This window comes from Bactrocera tryoni, chromosome 5 (assembly GCF_016617805.1).
Source record: "Bactrocera tryoni isolate S06 chromosome 5, CSIRO_BtryS06_freeze2, whole genome shotgun sequence".
Classification (NCBI taxonomy): Eukaryota; Metazoa; Arthropoda; class Insecta; order Diptera; family Tephritidae; genus Bactrocera; species Bactrocera tryoni.
The window spans coordinates 8,833,206-8,849,876 of NC_052503.1; the positions used below are offsets into that span (position 1 = coordinate 8,833,206).

Sequence of the window (16,671 nt, forward strand, 5' to 3'; positions counted from 1 at the left end):
TGTATATTGTAAACTGAAAGAATCAGTTGGACTTTAAAAGTTTGTTATAAAGGAAGTATTCGTGGTTGTCACCCGATTTCCCTCGTAGCGTACAATAGTATTTCAAATCTTGTTGAAATTGGTCAAGTAGTTTCTGAGATATACGGTTTCATTTAAAAGTGGGCGGTAACACGTCCGTCATCCTATTTTTACACCGGTTGTGAAACGTAATACTTGTTGTTCATTATCTCCGCAAAACTAATACGGCTGCATAAACTCACGTTGAGCAATACCACAAGCTTCGTCAGGACCGGGAAGGTCCTCTCCGAGCCGTTTGATACATAACGAGGTTTCAGACCAGGTGACTTCCTTTCGTGCGACTTCTTCAATCTACTGCTAGAGAAAGTACCATGTTCCATAAGAGTGTACAGCTGCTAGCGTATGCCGATGGAACTGATGTCATTGGCTTCAGCATCCGTGCCGTTAGCTCTGATTTATCCAGGATGGATAAGGAAGCGAAGAAAATGGGTCTGGTAGTAAACTAGGATAAGAAGAAATATCTCCTGCCATCAAACACACCGTCGTCGCACTCGCGACTAGGCACCCACATCACTGTTGACAGTCATAACTTTGAAGTTGTAGATAATTTTGTCTATATTGGAACCAGTATTAATTCCAACGCAAAATAACTCTTGCCAACAGGTGCTACTTCAGACTGAGTAGGCAATTGAGAAGTAAAGCTCTCTCTTGACGAACAAAAACCAAACACAATAAGTCACTCATTATTTTCGTCCTGCTATATGGTGCAGAGGCATGGACGATGACAACATCTCATGAATCGACGTAACGAGATTTCGAGAGAAAGGTTCTGCAGAGATACGATCCTTTGCGCTTTGACAACGGCGAATATCGCATTCCATGGAACGATGAGTTATACGAACGACGAGTTCAGCAATTAAGAGAAAGCGGCTACGCTGGCTTGGTCATGTTGTCCGAATGAATGAAAACAATCCAGCTCTGAAAGTATTTGACGGATTACCCGCCGGGGGAAGCAAAGAAAGAGGATCAGATAGAGAAGAAGCTGGTTGCTTAAGTTATCTCGAATTGGCGCCAAATTGCTAAAAGAAGAAACGATTGGCGCGCTGTTCTTAACTCGGCTATAACCGCGATTAGTTTTAGATGTACAAAACTATTATACTCCGTGCAACATGTTCCGAGAGTATAAAAACTGTTTCATATATGTTCTCTTCTAATGGTAAAGAGGTGTCTAAATCCATAATTGCATAGTTCTGTTTAATGTTATTGTATTTTGGAAGATACTATGTGGAAGGGGGAAGGAAGTAAGAATTTTTCGGTAAAATATGAGCCAACATTTAAATTTGCATTTGTTGCACAGATTATAACGGTTTTGCTCCCCTAACAGTTGATTGTAAACCCTAAAACTAAGAAAGCCCAGCGAAATGGATATAGGGATATGTATCAAAGTGATAACAGGGTAAATCGAATTTTGGATATCTGTCTGTCCGTCCATCTGTACATACAAGCAAAAATTTGGTCAATTAAGCCACTTTTGGCAAAGCTCCATATTCCAGCAAATACTAAAACAAATTGAACCAAATATTTACAATATTCTCTCTGCACCTACAATATTCTCTCATCCCAATGGAATTTTTTATGAGATGTTATAGTTTATAGCTTAAGTGGCTGGTATGTCATGAGGGAGGAACACGACTGCTTCATTTTGGAACCATTATTAATTGAGTAATGGCAAAGTTGTACACTTTTTCTCTACAGTTTCTTTAAAAGTCATCACAGGTCGAACCGTTGAAATAACAACTGTCACACTTTATATACATACTTATGTATGTACATATGTACACGTGCAGTCGTGCGAAATGCAATAAAGGCGCGAGTTGAAGGATAAAGCAACCCTCTTCTGAGGAAGTTCTTGCTAAGGGGCGCATGTTTTGACTGGGCTGAAGCCGAAAATGCATTTGAAACTCGAATATTTTGCGAATAAAGCGCGACCGAGTTGGTACGTATGTGACTCTGGTATGGCTGCGGCTTGGTTTTGCTAATCGTGACTTCTTATGCGTCACGGAAATGCAATTGAATTTATGTTAACATGCAAGCGTAATACATGCCTGCATATACATAAATATGTATATACAAACACACAAGTATAAATATGGATGTGTGTATGTACATAAATGTAGTTTTGCGTTCGCGTTTGCGATGCAGGTTGTCAGAGTACAGGCCATGGCATTCTACAAATGCGTAAATATATGTACATACATACATACATATATGTATATGTATGTTCATATGTACATGTGGCAAATAAACAAATTAAGAAAAGTGAGAAAGGGCGAATCGTTAAAAATATAGACGATTGGGTTCATTCCGTAAATATCAAAGGAATCCAAATTGGTCCCAAAATACGTACTGTCATCATTTAAGGGCTCTCTCGAAGAAGTCTATCATACTTATCACTAAAAAGTGTCGAAACTGCTTGCAAATGAGTTCTGTATCGGCTCTACAAAAAATTACATTTCCGAAGGACGGGATTTAGCAAATTCGTTTACCTGTTTATTTGAAAGCCTTCTCAATGACTTAAGTTTTTGTTGCAGATATCGCTTCCAAACAATTTAATGGTGAGTGATTTTGAATTGTCCTCCATGAAGACATCCTTCTTTTTGTCCTGTAATAGCACATTTTACTTCTTCCCTTAATAATTTCAACATTAAAAGTCGAATGATGAATACATTTCGTGAATGCTTAATGTATAAAGTTGTTGTTCCAAAGAATCCACATGAAGCTGTGCAATGAATCATCGAAAAAATCAAAATGCCACAGCATGATTTGCGAGTGCGGGCTTCTAAACGACAAAGTAATATGAGGTATTCCAGAAAATATTAAAGTATCTCAATGAAATCAGGGTTGCGCATGTGCGAGCTAACGCTATACATTGTATGTACATGTGTAAGCACGTAAATATTTATTTTCAATTCGCTTTAAATGATACTATAGAAGAAAGACGTATAAACCGGCAACTAATCAAAACAATAACAGATGCACGTGGCGAAACATTTTGCAAGGCACGCGACCGGCGTTTGTAGTGACTCTCCGTAGCTGTTGATTCCTTTTGCTCGCTCTATTTATTCGAAGTACTCTCGTTGCTCTCAATGCTTGACTTCGAAGTCACTCGTTTCGAATATGCACTGCGCAGGTCCTTCGAACATCCTGAGTCGGCAACTTGGTAGTCAGCTACTAGGATACGCTGAAGTTGCGGTCACATCCAGTCTAGAGTAAAATTTTCAAGAAATCGGAAGCAAAAATTCTTCTTAACATCAGCGCCTAAGTGAAAAAGCTATCTACCATAGAGCACTATATAGATATACATAAATATAATATACATACATATAGAATATTAAAAACGAATTTTAAAGTATTTTAAGTAACAAATTTAATTGAAAAAATACGAAAAAGCCTTTAAAAGGTCACATTCAATAAGTTTTTATAAATTATCGTGCACATAAATGAAAATTTCAATCCAGGAAAAGAAATGAAAGCTATGACTAAGCAGTGACGACATCGACTTACACAATTTCTCTATACTATATAAATTTTAAGTGAAGAAAATTGCCTGCAAAACCTTCAAACACTTTAGATTTTTCACAAAATGGTCACTGAAAATGGAACCCAGGTAATTTTCTATATTTCTATTATGTTTTTTATATTAAAAGTCGTTTAATTCAAGTGGAAATCCACAATTTGGCTGTTGAACTATGCGGCAGCCATATTGGCGTCCATCTTTGAAAATATCGATTTTTCATAGTTGCATTGAATAATTGCTCTTTCGCCACTGAATTCCACATTATTTGCAAGGATTTGCAAGTTATTGGCAAAAATATAAATTTTTCATCGATATTCATAACTCGATTAAATTTTATTTCAAATATTGCAAGAAATGTTCATTGGGACCCACCCATCTGAGGTGCTGAAAATTTCATCGATTTTCCTATTCTCTTTTGCAACGACTGTTGTGTGGCCAAACTACTTTCGTATACGCAATATTTGCCGTGGTGAGGGGCAATGCAGGTGATAGTAGAGTAATTGTGTGAAAATTGGCAAGTGATTAAAATGGTACTTCATGCAGGATAACTAACATTATATGCAAACATATGATAGGATACAGTTCGTGCTTAGTTTCAGGGGAACGCGTTTTTAGCATTATTCATGCATGTACTTGTGTATGTATGTATGTGTTTTTCGTGCATTAATGAGATAATTTAGCTTTGGGTGCGGCTTTAATGTGACTTGACAGTATGACGGATGTGCGTGTTTCATATCCAACATTCATTTATTTTTAGATTAACCCAATTTCGAGTTAGGCACTGACAATGTTTTTGCATATTTACTGTACCCGCAGGTCCTTTTTGCTTATTATTATGCACACTCTTCGCCCAAATGAGTCATATGCCATAAATTTGGAAAGGTTTTTGGAAAAATTGTCATTTGTCTTATGTACACATATGGGAGTACATGTGCACGCTTTAGATTTACTTGCAGCTACGAGTAGTTGCATATAATTGAATGCTACGGGGAGCCGACTTATTAACTGAAATAAGTAATATTAATTTCTTATATCCATTTTAGTAATGAGTTGGATTTGTAAGACTGCTACGGTATATGCCAAAACTATATATGCTAAACTAGTTTAAATCTAGCTTGAACTATGTGATGTAATAAACGATGCCATGATGATTCTGATATTAACTATGAAAATAAGGTTGCATTTACAACTTTCAAGAATGTTTTTGCGTCTATTCTTCTATAAGTGAGAATAAATATTTCTTCACATGCTAGGATTAAACATTTTATTGTCTAAAAGCTTCAATGTTTGAAGTCAACGTTTACGTCGCCATCGCTTGCAATTCCATTTATATTCCTAAGCAAGCTCATTAACTTAAGTAAATATTATTAAAATGTGAAATTACTTCCGGTATTTATGTTCTTTCACATATTCATGCCAAAAGCGGGTTTTTAATGGGAAATGCCAAGATTTTCTATTCACATGCACAAAGGGATGGTTCCTTTCAATGCTCATAATGCATAGCATATGTAGGTAAACATAGAGCGAAAATGCAAGAAAAAAATCACTGTCTACCATTTATTTCTGAGAACACTTCATTTCCAGCCGGAAGCAAATCAAAAACGGAAGAAACGAGCGGTGAGGGTTGTTGAGAGTGCAATTCGTAATTCGAATTTCTCTTTCGAAATGATGACGCCATTTTCGATAATGCGTGCTCTTTCGAAGTCGAAGTGTTTTGGTTTTTAAGTACATGCTCGACTTTCAACCCCTCAATTTGTAAACAAATAGCAAGTAAACAACTTTTGTAGTTTACCGTGTTATTTATGTATGCATTGCTTTATATATTTGTGAATGTATATGTAGTATATGCGGGCGAATGCACTTGCTGACAGCTGGTTGCATATGAAAGTGGGCACTTCGGCTTGACATTGCAGCCGTTCAGTCCGCATAATTTGTTAGTTGTTGGGTGGTAGAGTGGTTGGGAGGCAACCGGTAACCTCTAATGCACCTGTCCCAGTTGAATGACCATTTGTTTTTTTTTTGCAAGTGTTAAGGTTGTTAGGAAGTGTAATGTTCTTAATGCTCTGCCAAATAGTAATAATAAGTTATCATAGTCACATTTACCATTTTTATTTAAAAAATGGCCGCACGCATTGAAAATTTTATAAATTTAGTATATCTCGATCCTCTGGCAACATATTTTAATCCAATAATTCTTCATAAAGTCTTCAATATGCCCATTGATTTTTTGTAACTTTTGTTACAGGGCGATGGAAACACGTCATTTCTACGCGCTGCCCGAGCTGGTAATCTAGAACGAGTTTTGGAACATTTAAAAAATAATATTGACATTAACACAAGCAACACTGTAAGTATATATTTCAATACCGTCGATCTAATTTAACATAAGTTTTTAAATAAAACCATTTCTTTGACTGTTAAATTAGAATGGCTTGAATGCACTGCATTTGGCTTCGAAGGATGGGCATACGCATGTCGTTTCCGAGCTGTTAAAGCGTGGCGCTATTGTGGATAGTGCAACAAAGAAGGGCAACACCGCCCTACATATTGCTTCGCTTGCCGGGCAGGAAGAGGTGGTGAAACTCTTGCTCGAACATAATGCCGCCGTGAATGTACAGTCGCAGAACGGCTTTACGCCACTCTATATGGCTGCGCAGGAGAACCACGATTCTGTTGTGAAGCTGCTACTGGCCAACGGCGCCAATCAAAGCTTGGCTACTGAAGATGGGTTCACGCCGCTGGCAGTAGCTATGCAGCAAGGACACGACAAAGTCGTCGCCGTGCTCTTGGAGAGCGATACACGCGGTAAGGTGCGTTTGCCTGCATTGCATATTGCGGCCAAGAAAGACGATGTGAAGGCCGCCACACTACTTCTAGATGTGAGTATGCACTGAATATGAAATTATTATTGTGTTCGCTAATATGGAAATTTCGACATTGTGTTCGAACACCATCTTACAGAACGACCACAATCCTGACGTAACTTCCAAATCTGGCTTTACACCGTTGCACATTGCTTCCCACTATGGCAATCAAGCCATCGCCACCTTACTCATACAAAAGGGTGCCGATGTCAATTTCGCCGCTAAGCACAATATCAGTCCGTTGCATGTTGCCGCAAAATGGGGTAAAACAAATATGGTTTCCTTGCTGTTGGAGAAAGGTGCTAATATCGAGGCCAAAACACGCGATGGTTTAACCCCGTTGCATTGTGCGGCTCGTTCCGGTCACGAGCAAGTTGTCGACATGCTATTAGAGCGCGGCGCCCCGATTAGCGCTAAAACGAAGAACGGTCTCGCACCGTTGCATATGGCCGCGCAGGGTGAGCATGTAGATGCCGCACGCATTTTGCTCTACCATCGTGCACCCGTTGATGAAGTCACGGTAGACTATTTGACGGCGCTACATGTGGCAGCGCATTGCGGGCATGTGCGTGTCGCTAAGCTATTGCTCGATCGCAATGCCGACGCCAATGCACGTGCGCTCAACGGTTTCACGCCGCTGCACATTGCCTGCAAGAAGAATCGCATAAAGGTCGTGGAGTTGCTGCTGCGTCACGGCGCTAGCATTAGTGCCACAACGGAGAGCGGCTTGACGCCGCTGCACGTAGCCGCTTTTATGGGCTGCATGAACATTGTCATCTACTTGCTGCAACATGACGCCAGTCCAGATGTGCCGACCGTGCGCGGAGAGACCCCACTACACTTGGCCGCACGTGCAAATCAGGTAAGTGTCGCAGGGCTGGCTAAGCGACAAGGTTTAACTGCGTTTTTAATTAACAACGCTTCCTTGCCTTTGCAGACTGATATTATACGCATTTTGCTGCGCAATGGTGCTCAAGTGGATGCACGTGCACGTGAACAGCAAACGCCGTTGCACATCGCCTCGCGTCTCGGTAACGTAGATATTGTCATGCTATTGCTGCAGCATGGCGCTCAAGTGGATGCCACCACCAAAGATATGTACACTGCTTTGCATATTGCGGCCAAAGAAGGCCAGGATGAGGTAAAGCAATTGATTGCGAAAAAAATTGTGGACCACATTGATACGGTTTATTTGATGCAATTGTTTTGGATACGCCATCAGGAGTATTTCATTTGATCTATAGTTTCTTTTTTTTAGTTTTTACTCATTTTATGTACACCTAGTTTAAGTTTCGTTTCAATTTTTAATGTCACCTAAGTTCTTGTTATTGATGTTACAATTTTTTGTTCCAAAAACCACTGCTCTGTCAGATACAAATGTGGATTCCAAGAAGTGTCCTTAAATATATCAGAAAAGGCAAACACGTTTTATTTTTATTTTAGATACAACAATTTTTATAACCAATTTTTATCCACTTTTTTCGAGGTTTGCCTTATATTTTCAGTATTTCTATAAAAAAGATTAAAATAAAATCAAATTATTTTTGCAAAGCATTTTTGAAAGCTTTCTTTAATTTTTTTGTACTGATTTAGTATTTAATTTATTTAAACAAACTTTTCTGTCTTAACAATTTATTTATCGGTGACATATTGAAAACTGATATATGTATGTAGTATTTAGTTTTTACCGTTAAGTTCTTTCTTTAGTATTTTGTAAGAGCTTTAAAGTGATCTTTTGTTATTTATGTTATATTCGCCGCAAGTTTGTTTGATGTATGTTGTTCTGATTATACTGTTATTATTTATTTGTTGCCTCAATATAATGTTTAATAAATTATGAAATAAACAATTTTCATTTTGTATTATTCCTGTAGCAATCCTTTATCACTTTTTAACCTCACATATACATATTTTCTAAGACTTATACAGAAGTATTGTAAATGTTATTCTTCAGGTCGCTGCCGTTTTAATCGAAAATGGCGCAGCTTTGGATGCTGCCACGAAGAAGGGCTTCACACCGTTGCATTTGACAGCCAAATATGGACACATCAAGGTTGCTCAATTGTTGTTGCAAAAGGAGGCGGATGTGGACGCACAAGGAAAGAATGGTGTGACACCATTGCATGTGGCCTGCCACTATGATAATCAAAAGGTCGCGCTTTTGTTGCTGGAGAAAGGGGCCAGCCCGCATGCCATAGCTAAGAACGGGCATACACCGTTACATATTGCGGCACGCAAAAATCAAATGGACATTGCTACAACGCTATTGGAGTACGGCGCACAGGCAAATGCCGAGAGCAAAGCCGGTTTCACACCATTGCATTTGAGCTGTCAGGTGAGTAAATGGATGCACAAGTGTGGATGCAACTGTAAACAAGCGTGAGAGCACAGGTGACGTGTGTTTTACAATAACTAGTGATTGCCAATCTTAAAGTAGTCTTCTCTAACAAAAATAATCTAATTCCACAGGAGGGGCACGCTGAGATATCGAATTTGCTAATCGAGCACAAGGCCGGTGTAAATCATCCTGCCAAGAATGGCCTAACACCAATGCATTTGTGTGCCCAAGAAGACAACGTGAATGTTGCTGAAATCTTGCAACGCAATGGCGCCAACATCGACATGGCCACCAAAGCCGGCTATACACCACTGCATGTGGCCGCACATTTCGGTCAGGCAAATATGGTGCGCTTTTTGTTGCATCACGGCGCCAATGTAGACGCGGCCACATCTATCGGTTATACGCCATTACATCAAACTGCACAGCAAGGACATTGCCACATCGTTAATCTGCTTTTGGAGCATAAGGCGAATGCCAACGCTCAGACGGTTAATGGACAGACCCCGTTACACATTGCACGCAAACTGGGTTACATAAGCGTTTTGGATTCGTTGAAGTCGATCACAAATGAGCCGGATGCGGCAGCACAAACTCAAACCGACGAGAAGTATCGTGTCGTTGCACCGGAGGCAATGCATGAATCATTTATGTCCGATTCGGAAGAAGAAGGCGGTATGTTTAAATAATATTTTAAAGAATATCTTTCTATTTAGTTCATATGTATGAACATCTGTACGAGCATATGCGATTTCATTTACATTTGAAAAAAAAAAAAATATTTTGCTTGGTTCAACATCTCGTGTGTCACATAAAGCACCCTTTATATTTCATTTAAACATATGCATAGAGAAACAATGGCTTTACAACACTTCATTCATTTCAAAGTCCGGATATATGTATTTTGAGTATGTTAGACCTCCAATACTTGTATGTAATGCCTGTATAAAAACTTTGACATGCTACTCGAATAACACAATGCGAAGCACTCCACAAATATGACACGAAGTTAAACAATCTTACTTTATCCATTGTATGTGTATATACCTATCCTCATTATACTCTGGTATAATATTCGAAACAAACTTGATAAATTCAAAACAAATTTAAAATTGACAGTTCTATATTTTAAATATATATATTTTTTTTGTACAACAAACTGTGTCTCAGGTGACACAAACGATTGGGATCCTTGTTATGGCATTAAGGGTGATCAAAATACGAATGAAGACCACGTTTACCTTCCATATTACCAGGGCGAAGCATTCTTTATGTCTAGTAAGTCTCATACACTGAGCTTTACACTTATTAGCCGTATTGCAAATGTACACTGAATTAAGCAAACATATACGTTTTTCTTAAGTAACCCTTAAATAGAGAAGCTCCTTATAAAGTGTGTGTGTGTGGCAGTGTTTCCATTGAAGCTCGTGTTTTACTGAAAAACGATCTAAGAGCCATCGGTTTATGTTTGAAAATAACTAGTAACATGTCAAAATTTTTAGACCACCTTTCACACTTTACGGGGATATGCATATTTAAATACACAGATATGTACATACATACATATACTACTCGCATACATGGCGGTGTCTATATTTCACAAACTTATTAAATGCCTTCCGGTGCTCGCATAAAGAATATTTGGTTTATTAACACGGAAATATAGTTGAAATCTGGATATTCGGTTAGTGGGCACTAGGCGAATGAATATGCATGATACTAGGGTGATAAAAAATTAATGAAAAATACCTCTTTTTACAAAACGAGAAAAAAGAAGTGACAGCAATAACACTAGTACTGTATTAAAAATTTCTGGAGGATTAGTATTTTTTTAACCTCTTTTGCAAACTGAAATGTTCTTAACATGCTATACATAGATGCCATTTTCGTAGTACCATTACCTTTTCGTTTTCATTCGAAACACATTTCATGCAACTGCAATGATGAAACAACAGTCTTTTCTTTCAAATGGCGCTGTACTGCGTGATTTCGTCGTTCAAACGTTTCCCATAATTTTGTGTAATATGTTCCGCAACATACCTTTGCTATTTTAAAATGTCATCTATGTATATTAATAAATTTTGTTTTATGGTCATCCAAAGTCATTTTCTGGAGCTTTTGATGCTTTCGTTAGCAATCGTCGTCGTGTCGATGAAGCCGATACGACGTGTATTCCGAATTTCCGTTTTACTTCGCCTCGCAAAGCACGCTTTATGCCTTTGTTTAGAAACATCGTCAAAGTATTTTACATTAAAAGGGTCACCCTAGTGTTATGAGTATACATACATACATGTACATAATCCATGTTTTCCTCTATGATACTTTTCATGTATAAATTAACCGTTTCTTGGTGTTGTTGTAAATGAAAAAAAAAATATTCTATACAGACTTATGTAAATAAATATACATACATACATACATATGTACACAAATTAAAATACACGAAATTATATTTCAAGTTCTTTTCACTTTGCCAATTTTGAGTTCAAAAATATTGAATTAACTACAGATCAAGGACGGATGGTGGATGAAATAAAACAAATTTCAGGTTTAGAGACTGCGAGTTACATGTAAACATAAATAAATACCTGTATGACTGAAGACATATGTATAATGCTGGATTTTTGACACAATTTATATTCACAAATTTGCTAAGGGAAAAGTTCTCAACCGCAAAGGAAGAGTATATACAATACAACTGGGGCCCAGGGAATAACATGTGTATTATATTCGAAAGTGTTTACGTAATACAGAGAGTGTTATTACTAATGCAAGCGTATAGACCTGTAACTTACTAGCAGACTGCTTTAGAGGGGTACCACTTTGATTGGAACGTCCAAAGTAGCGTCCAAATTATAAGTCTGCTATCTGAATACTTTCTTCCTATATAGTAATTATTAGATATCTAATCTGCTGTGCGCTTTCAACATTTAAATTTTTTATAAACAACTACATACATACATATATGTGAGCATTTTATTTCCATAATCCTCAGTTAAGTTTCTTTTCACTGCAAATGCGTTATCAGCTTTCATATTTAATCCGAAAGATTATTAATTATGCATGTGTGTTTGTCATACAAATTAAAAATAAATCTTTGCATATCTTCATTTATGTTTCTTAAAATTTTTTTTTGCACTGTTTGCTCCGACACCGCTAATGAACTGCAATAACAAATCGAAAAAAAAATCGGATTGTAATGGAATGCCAAACAAATACAATATTAAAACTCGTCAACTTACCACTACACATCCACCACCACCAGGCGAAGATAATATGTTATCCGATCAGCCTTACCGTTATTTGACAGTTGATGAAATGAAATCTTTAGGCGATGACTCCTTGCCAATCGATGTTACACGTGATGAACGCATCGACTCCAATCGCATGATGACCCACAGTGCGGAGTATGCTGGTGGAGTCGGAGGCCCATCGCAACCGCAGGCCATCGCAGAAGAGCTTATAAGCCCACACAAGGCTCAAGTACATGGCATTGGGAAATCTTATGTGGACGGTATTTATATGGGTAATGGTCTCAACGAGGAACAAAAATATATGAGGTGAGTTGCAAAATTAAAAGTCTGAAAAATACTGAACACGGAAGTTTACTTATGAAACTCTGTTTACATGCAGCCGAAAACTTTCCTGGAAAAGGTATATAAATCAACTTTAGCTAATTATTTCGTACAACCTTCACTTGTTTTGAGACTTTATGTGTATTTATAAGAATTTATAGTTCAATTAAAGAATTACCTATTCAACTCCTTAAATAAACGATGCACGTTATCATCGAAATCTTTGCTCTTTTGCTGTTTATAATGATCACAAACATATTCATTTTAATCTTTCAGTTTCCTTGTATCGTTTCTGGTGGATGCTCGTGGTGGCGCCATGCGTGGCTGCCGTCACAGTGGCGTACGCATGATTATACCTTCGCGCTCCACTTGCCAGCCGACGCGTGTGACTTGCCGTTATGTTAAACCGCAACGCACCATGCATCCACCCCAACTAATGGAGGGCGAAGCTTTAGCCAGTCGTGTGTTGGAGCTGGGCCCTGTGTCCACCAAGTTTATTGGTCCCGTTATCATGGAAGTACCACATTTTGCTTCGCTCCGTGGCAAAGAACGTGAAATTATAATTTTGCGCTCGGATAATGGCGAAACCTGGCGAGAGCACACCGTCGATAATTCGGAAGAAATCATGCATGATGTGCTGCAACAATGTTTCGAACCCGAAGGTAAACTATTAGCAAAACATTTGAAGTATGTACTTCATTTTTAACGTTTTTTTGATATTCGTAGAAATCGCACAACTTGAGGAGCAAGGTGGCAATCATGTCTGTCGATTTGTTACCTATGACTTTCCACAATACTTTGCTGTGGTCTCCCGTATACGCCAAGAGGTGCATGCCATCGGACCCGAGGGAGGCATGGTATCCAGTACAGTGGTGCCACAAGTACAAGCTGTTTTCCCGCAAGGTGCACTCACCAAAAAGATCAAAGTGGGCTTGCAGGTAAATCTCTTTAAACCACGCAAAGGTGTTGCACCAGAAAAATTGCGCAAAATCAGCGTTAATCATGTTCCAAAGAAGAAGCGTTTCTCACTTATTTGGTAAACACCATATGTAATAGAATTATTACTAGCTATATACAAAATGCTTACGCATATATAAGCAAGCATATATATTCATCATAACTAACTTTGAAAATTAGCATAAAATTAGAACAAAATAACATTACAGTTAAATATATACTACATATATATCAATTATTCTTATGATGATTTATGATGTCATAAAACATAATCAATATGCATTTATATTATGGATAATACATAACCGAAAACTACCATACTGGTGAAGAATTTGAACGTAAACATAAGATTTGGTTATGCTCCATAAAGTCATCATCCAACAGAATGTAGTACAGTTAGTATGTTCTGGAGTTATTTTATGAAAAATACCTTCGGTTTACTGAATTATTGCTATTTTGCGTAATCTGACGGGATACTATATGTCTCAGAAAAAGTCACTTATATTGTAAGAGGTAAATACTACATTCTTTGTAAATCCACTATTTGTGGTCTACTTTTCAACATGCTAGTTATGTTATTGGTGAACTCGGCATTCACACTATAAAGCAACTAGTCTATCAAGCAACTAGTCTATCACTTAAAACTATCCAAAAAAGAGCTTAGTAGATATTACTTATCGCTCATATGAGTAGAGAAGGTGCTATCAATTTGATTTAAAATAGGCGAAAATACACAATTTTTAGTTAGAAAAAGTGCACAATATAACAGCAAATAAATGCAGCGCAAACATACAAACAAAGTAATATTCTAACAGAAAGAGAATAGTTTTCAAAAGTGGATAATTCATGAAATAACTGAAAATCAAAAGAATTAAGTGGCTGGTAAACTAAGATGAAATGCAATTGTATGGAATTATTAATCAACAGACGCAGCAAGCACATTGGTATTGAAAAGGCACAGCTTTTCGAACCTTTACTATATTGCTAAATGGATTATAAATTGTTCTGTTATTGATTGATTGATTCTTAAGTGCAATGTTGATTACATGCTGTCATAAATATGAAGCTATCCTCTCCTCCATATTTCCTTTATAAATTATCAAGTAAAAATTTGTGAGATGAAATGTTTGAAAGAAAGCAATGCAATGCAATTTATTATCAACAGGCTAGAAATAAGCAGTAGAATATAACATATATACTAAATCAATCTGGTCTAAACGAATAAGTAACGTCTACTATGTATTAACAAACGCACTATTACATTTAGAACATTTAGACTCGTTTGAGTAATATTTGTATTTGTTCTATCCCATTCGACATATGTATGTTTGTGTATGGTCGTATGTATGTATCATTTGTATGTTCTATACCTAACATTAATTAGTCATTACTCAATATCTATATCTATAATTAAAGTTAAACTTAATGGACAAATCAAAAATACCCAATAAATTTAGTTTCAATATAAACTTTAAAACAAAATGTTTTTTTTTGTTGGTGTGCATTTACTTAAACGTTTTACGCTTCTAAGAAGTGGTACACAGCAAGCGTGCGGTGCCTTAATAAGTTAAAATGCCTGTAAAATGTTACAACACAAATTCGCACAGTAAATAGTTTATGCAATTGGGTCTGGATTAGTATGCCTCGAATGTGCCAAAGCAACTTAAAATAATATATCGCATATAGTCGTATACAAAATGATTTTTCAACGGCCCTTAAGAACATAATTATTATTATAATTAGAATACCTTAAAACATACAAGTAAAAAGTTCATTAACAATGTAGTTTTTAAAGTTTATTTGAAAACTAAATTTATTGGGAAGCTAATGGGCCTGAACATTTGTAATACCACAAGTCGCCGATGCAAGTAGTAGACTGCACTACATTATATTAAAGAAGTGAGCGCTTTGCATACATACATACATATGAGGTACGCTTCCATGTGTGTATGTAGGAAAATGTTCAGCAATTAGCTCAGAAGCCCAAACAGCTTCTTATATTTCATATAAACACGTATAATTCAATGGAAATATAATATAATTTATAAGTAACGTAAATCACACAATTTTTGTACAATTATTGAAAACAGGAATTTCACAATTTCGTTAATTCTCTAAATTATCTGTTAAGCAAATGCATATCTTTGTCGCTTCAATACGCTCTACTTGCTTTGTTCTACTTTTCGCAACACTTGTACTATACTTTAGTCTTAAGTGGCCATTTTCATGTTGAAATAATCATTTGTTAAAACGCTAAGTTAGCGAAAACTCATAGTTAACCATAAAATAACTGCAATGGTAATCACAAAAATGTATCGATCATTTCTTGTGTTTACCTCATTTTAGGCACAACCAGTCGATCCAGATCTAACTGCTAAACTACTTGGCCGCGGTGTGGCCGTCTCGCCGATTGTAACGGTCGAGCCGCGACGTCGCAAATTCCATAAGGCCATCACATTGAGCATGCCAGCACCCAAGGCACATAGCCAGGGCATGATAAATCAATATTCCGGCAATACACCCACGCTACGACTACTCTGCTCTATAACAGGTATGTTTACACAGTTCTTTTCGTTCTATTATAATCGAGCCTTAGCAAATTCAAATTAGTCTTGAAGAAGGAGATGAAAAAATAAATAAAATAACAACTATTCGTTAATATTTACTTAAAATAAGATTTGTATTTGTAACTTATCTTAGGTGTTTAATTTACGTTTGTCTTTATTTGTTCGTTTGAATAAATACTTGTACTTGCGTTAAGTTCATTTTATTGTTTTTAGTTGGATTCTTTACTAACTTACTTTAACTTTCTTTATATTTGGTTTTTTACATATTTAAAATGACAAAATTTATTTCTATAAACTACATACTCACATAATTCTGTATAATCTTTTTGTTACTTTCCTAACCATTTAAGTCGGTGGTTATGTTGAGAGAGAGAGAGACATTTCAGTCATTGATATTTAAACTCCCTACAGACCCAAATACCAAGTTTGAATACCTCTGAATCGCACCCAAAATAGTGTTATGTAACGGTTTAGCAACATCAACTATTATGATCAATACATATATAATACATATATGCATTTATAGATATGTACATTATGTATACACAACTGCATTTATTTCTTTAATTTTCTACTTGTACATTTATGTATTTTGCCAGAAGTAAATACCTGTTCTATGTGCTAAAGCCATCCATATCAATATTTAAGCTATCATACGTGCGATTTACTTAAATACTAACATATATACATATATACATATGTGTGTGTGCATCTTCATTGTTTTTCGTTATTTTTTCAAGTTAGAACTCATAGCTGACCCAACAAGCCGGCGTAG

The 16,671-nt window shown here is 36.8% G+C and overlaps 1 protein-coding gene across 11 annotated transcripts in view; it reads left to right on the forward strand.

Annotated features, from left to right (window-relative positions):
• The window catches only part of LOC120777969 (ankyrin-3), a 57,011-nt gene that overhangs the window by 3,056 nt on the left and 37,284 nt on the right, over positions 1-16,671 (forward strand). For 5 of the 11 annotated variants that reach the window (XM_040109591.1, XM_040109592.1, XM_040109599.1 and 2 more), the window contains exons 2-13: positions 5,841-5,942; positions 6,022-6,474; positions 6,557-7,321; positions 7,397-7,600; positions 8,414-8,794; positions 8,929-9,472; positions 9,968-10,075; positions 12,063-12,357; positions 12,431-12,451; positions 12,649-13,034; positions 13,099-13,310; positions 15,676-15,880. In XM_040109591.1, the coding sequence (XP_039965525.1) occupies positions 5,841-5,942; positions 6,022-6,474; positions 6,557-7,321; positions 7,397-7,600; positions 8,414-8,794; positions 8,929-9,472; positions 9,968-10,075; positions 12,063-12,357; positions 12,431-12,451; positions 12,649-13,034; positions 13,099-13,310; positions 15,676-15,880 (3,676 nt within the window). Of the gene's footprint in view, positions 1-3,296; positions 3,686-5,840; positions 5,943-6,021; positions 6,475-6,556; positions 7,322-7,396; positions 7,601-8,413; positions 8,795-8,928; positions 9,473-9,967; positions 10,076-12,062; positions 12,358-12,430; positions 12,452-12,648; positions 13,035-13,098; positions 14,813-15,675; positions 15,881-16,671 lie in introns of those variants that run through there. The other 6 variants (XM_040109593.1, XM_040109594.1, XM_040109597.1 and 3 more) reach the window with 4 other exon arrangements.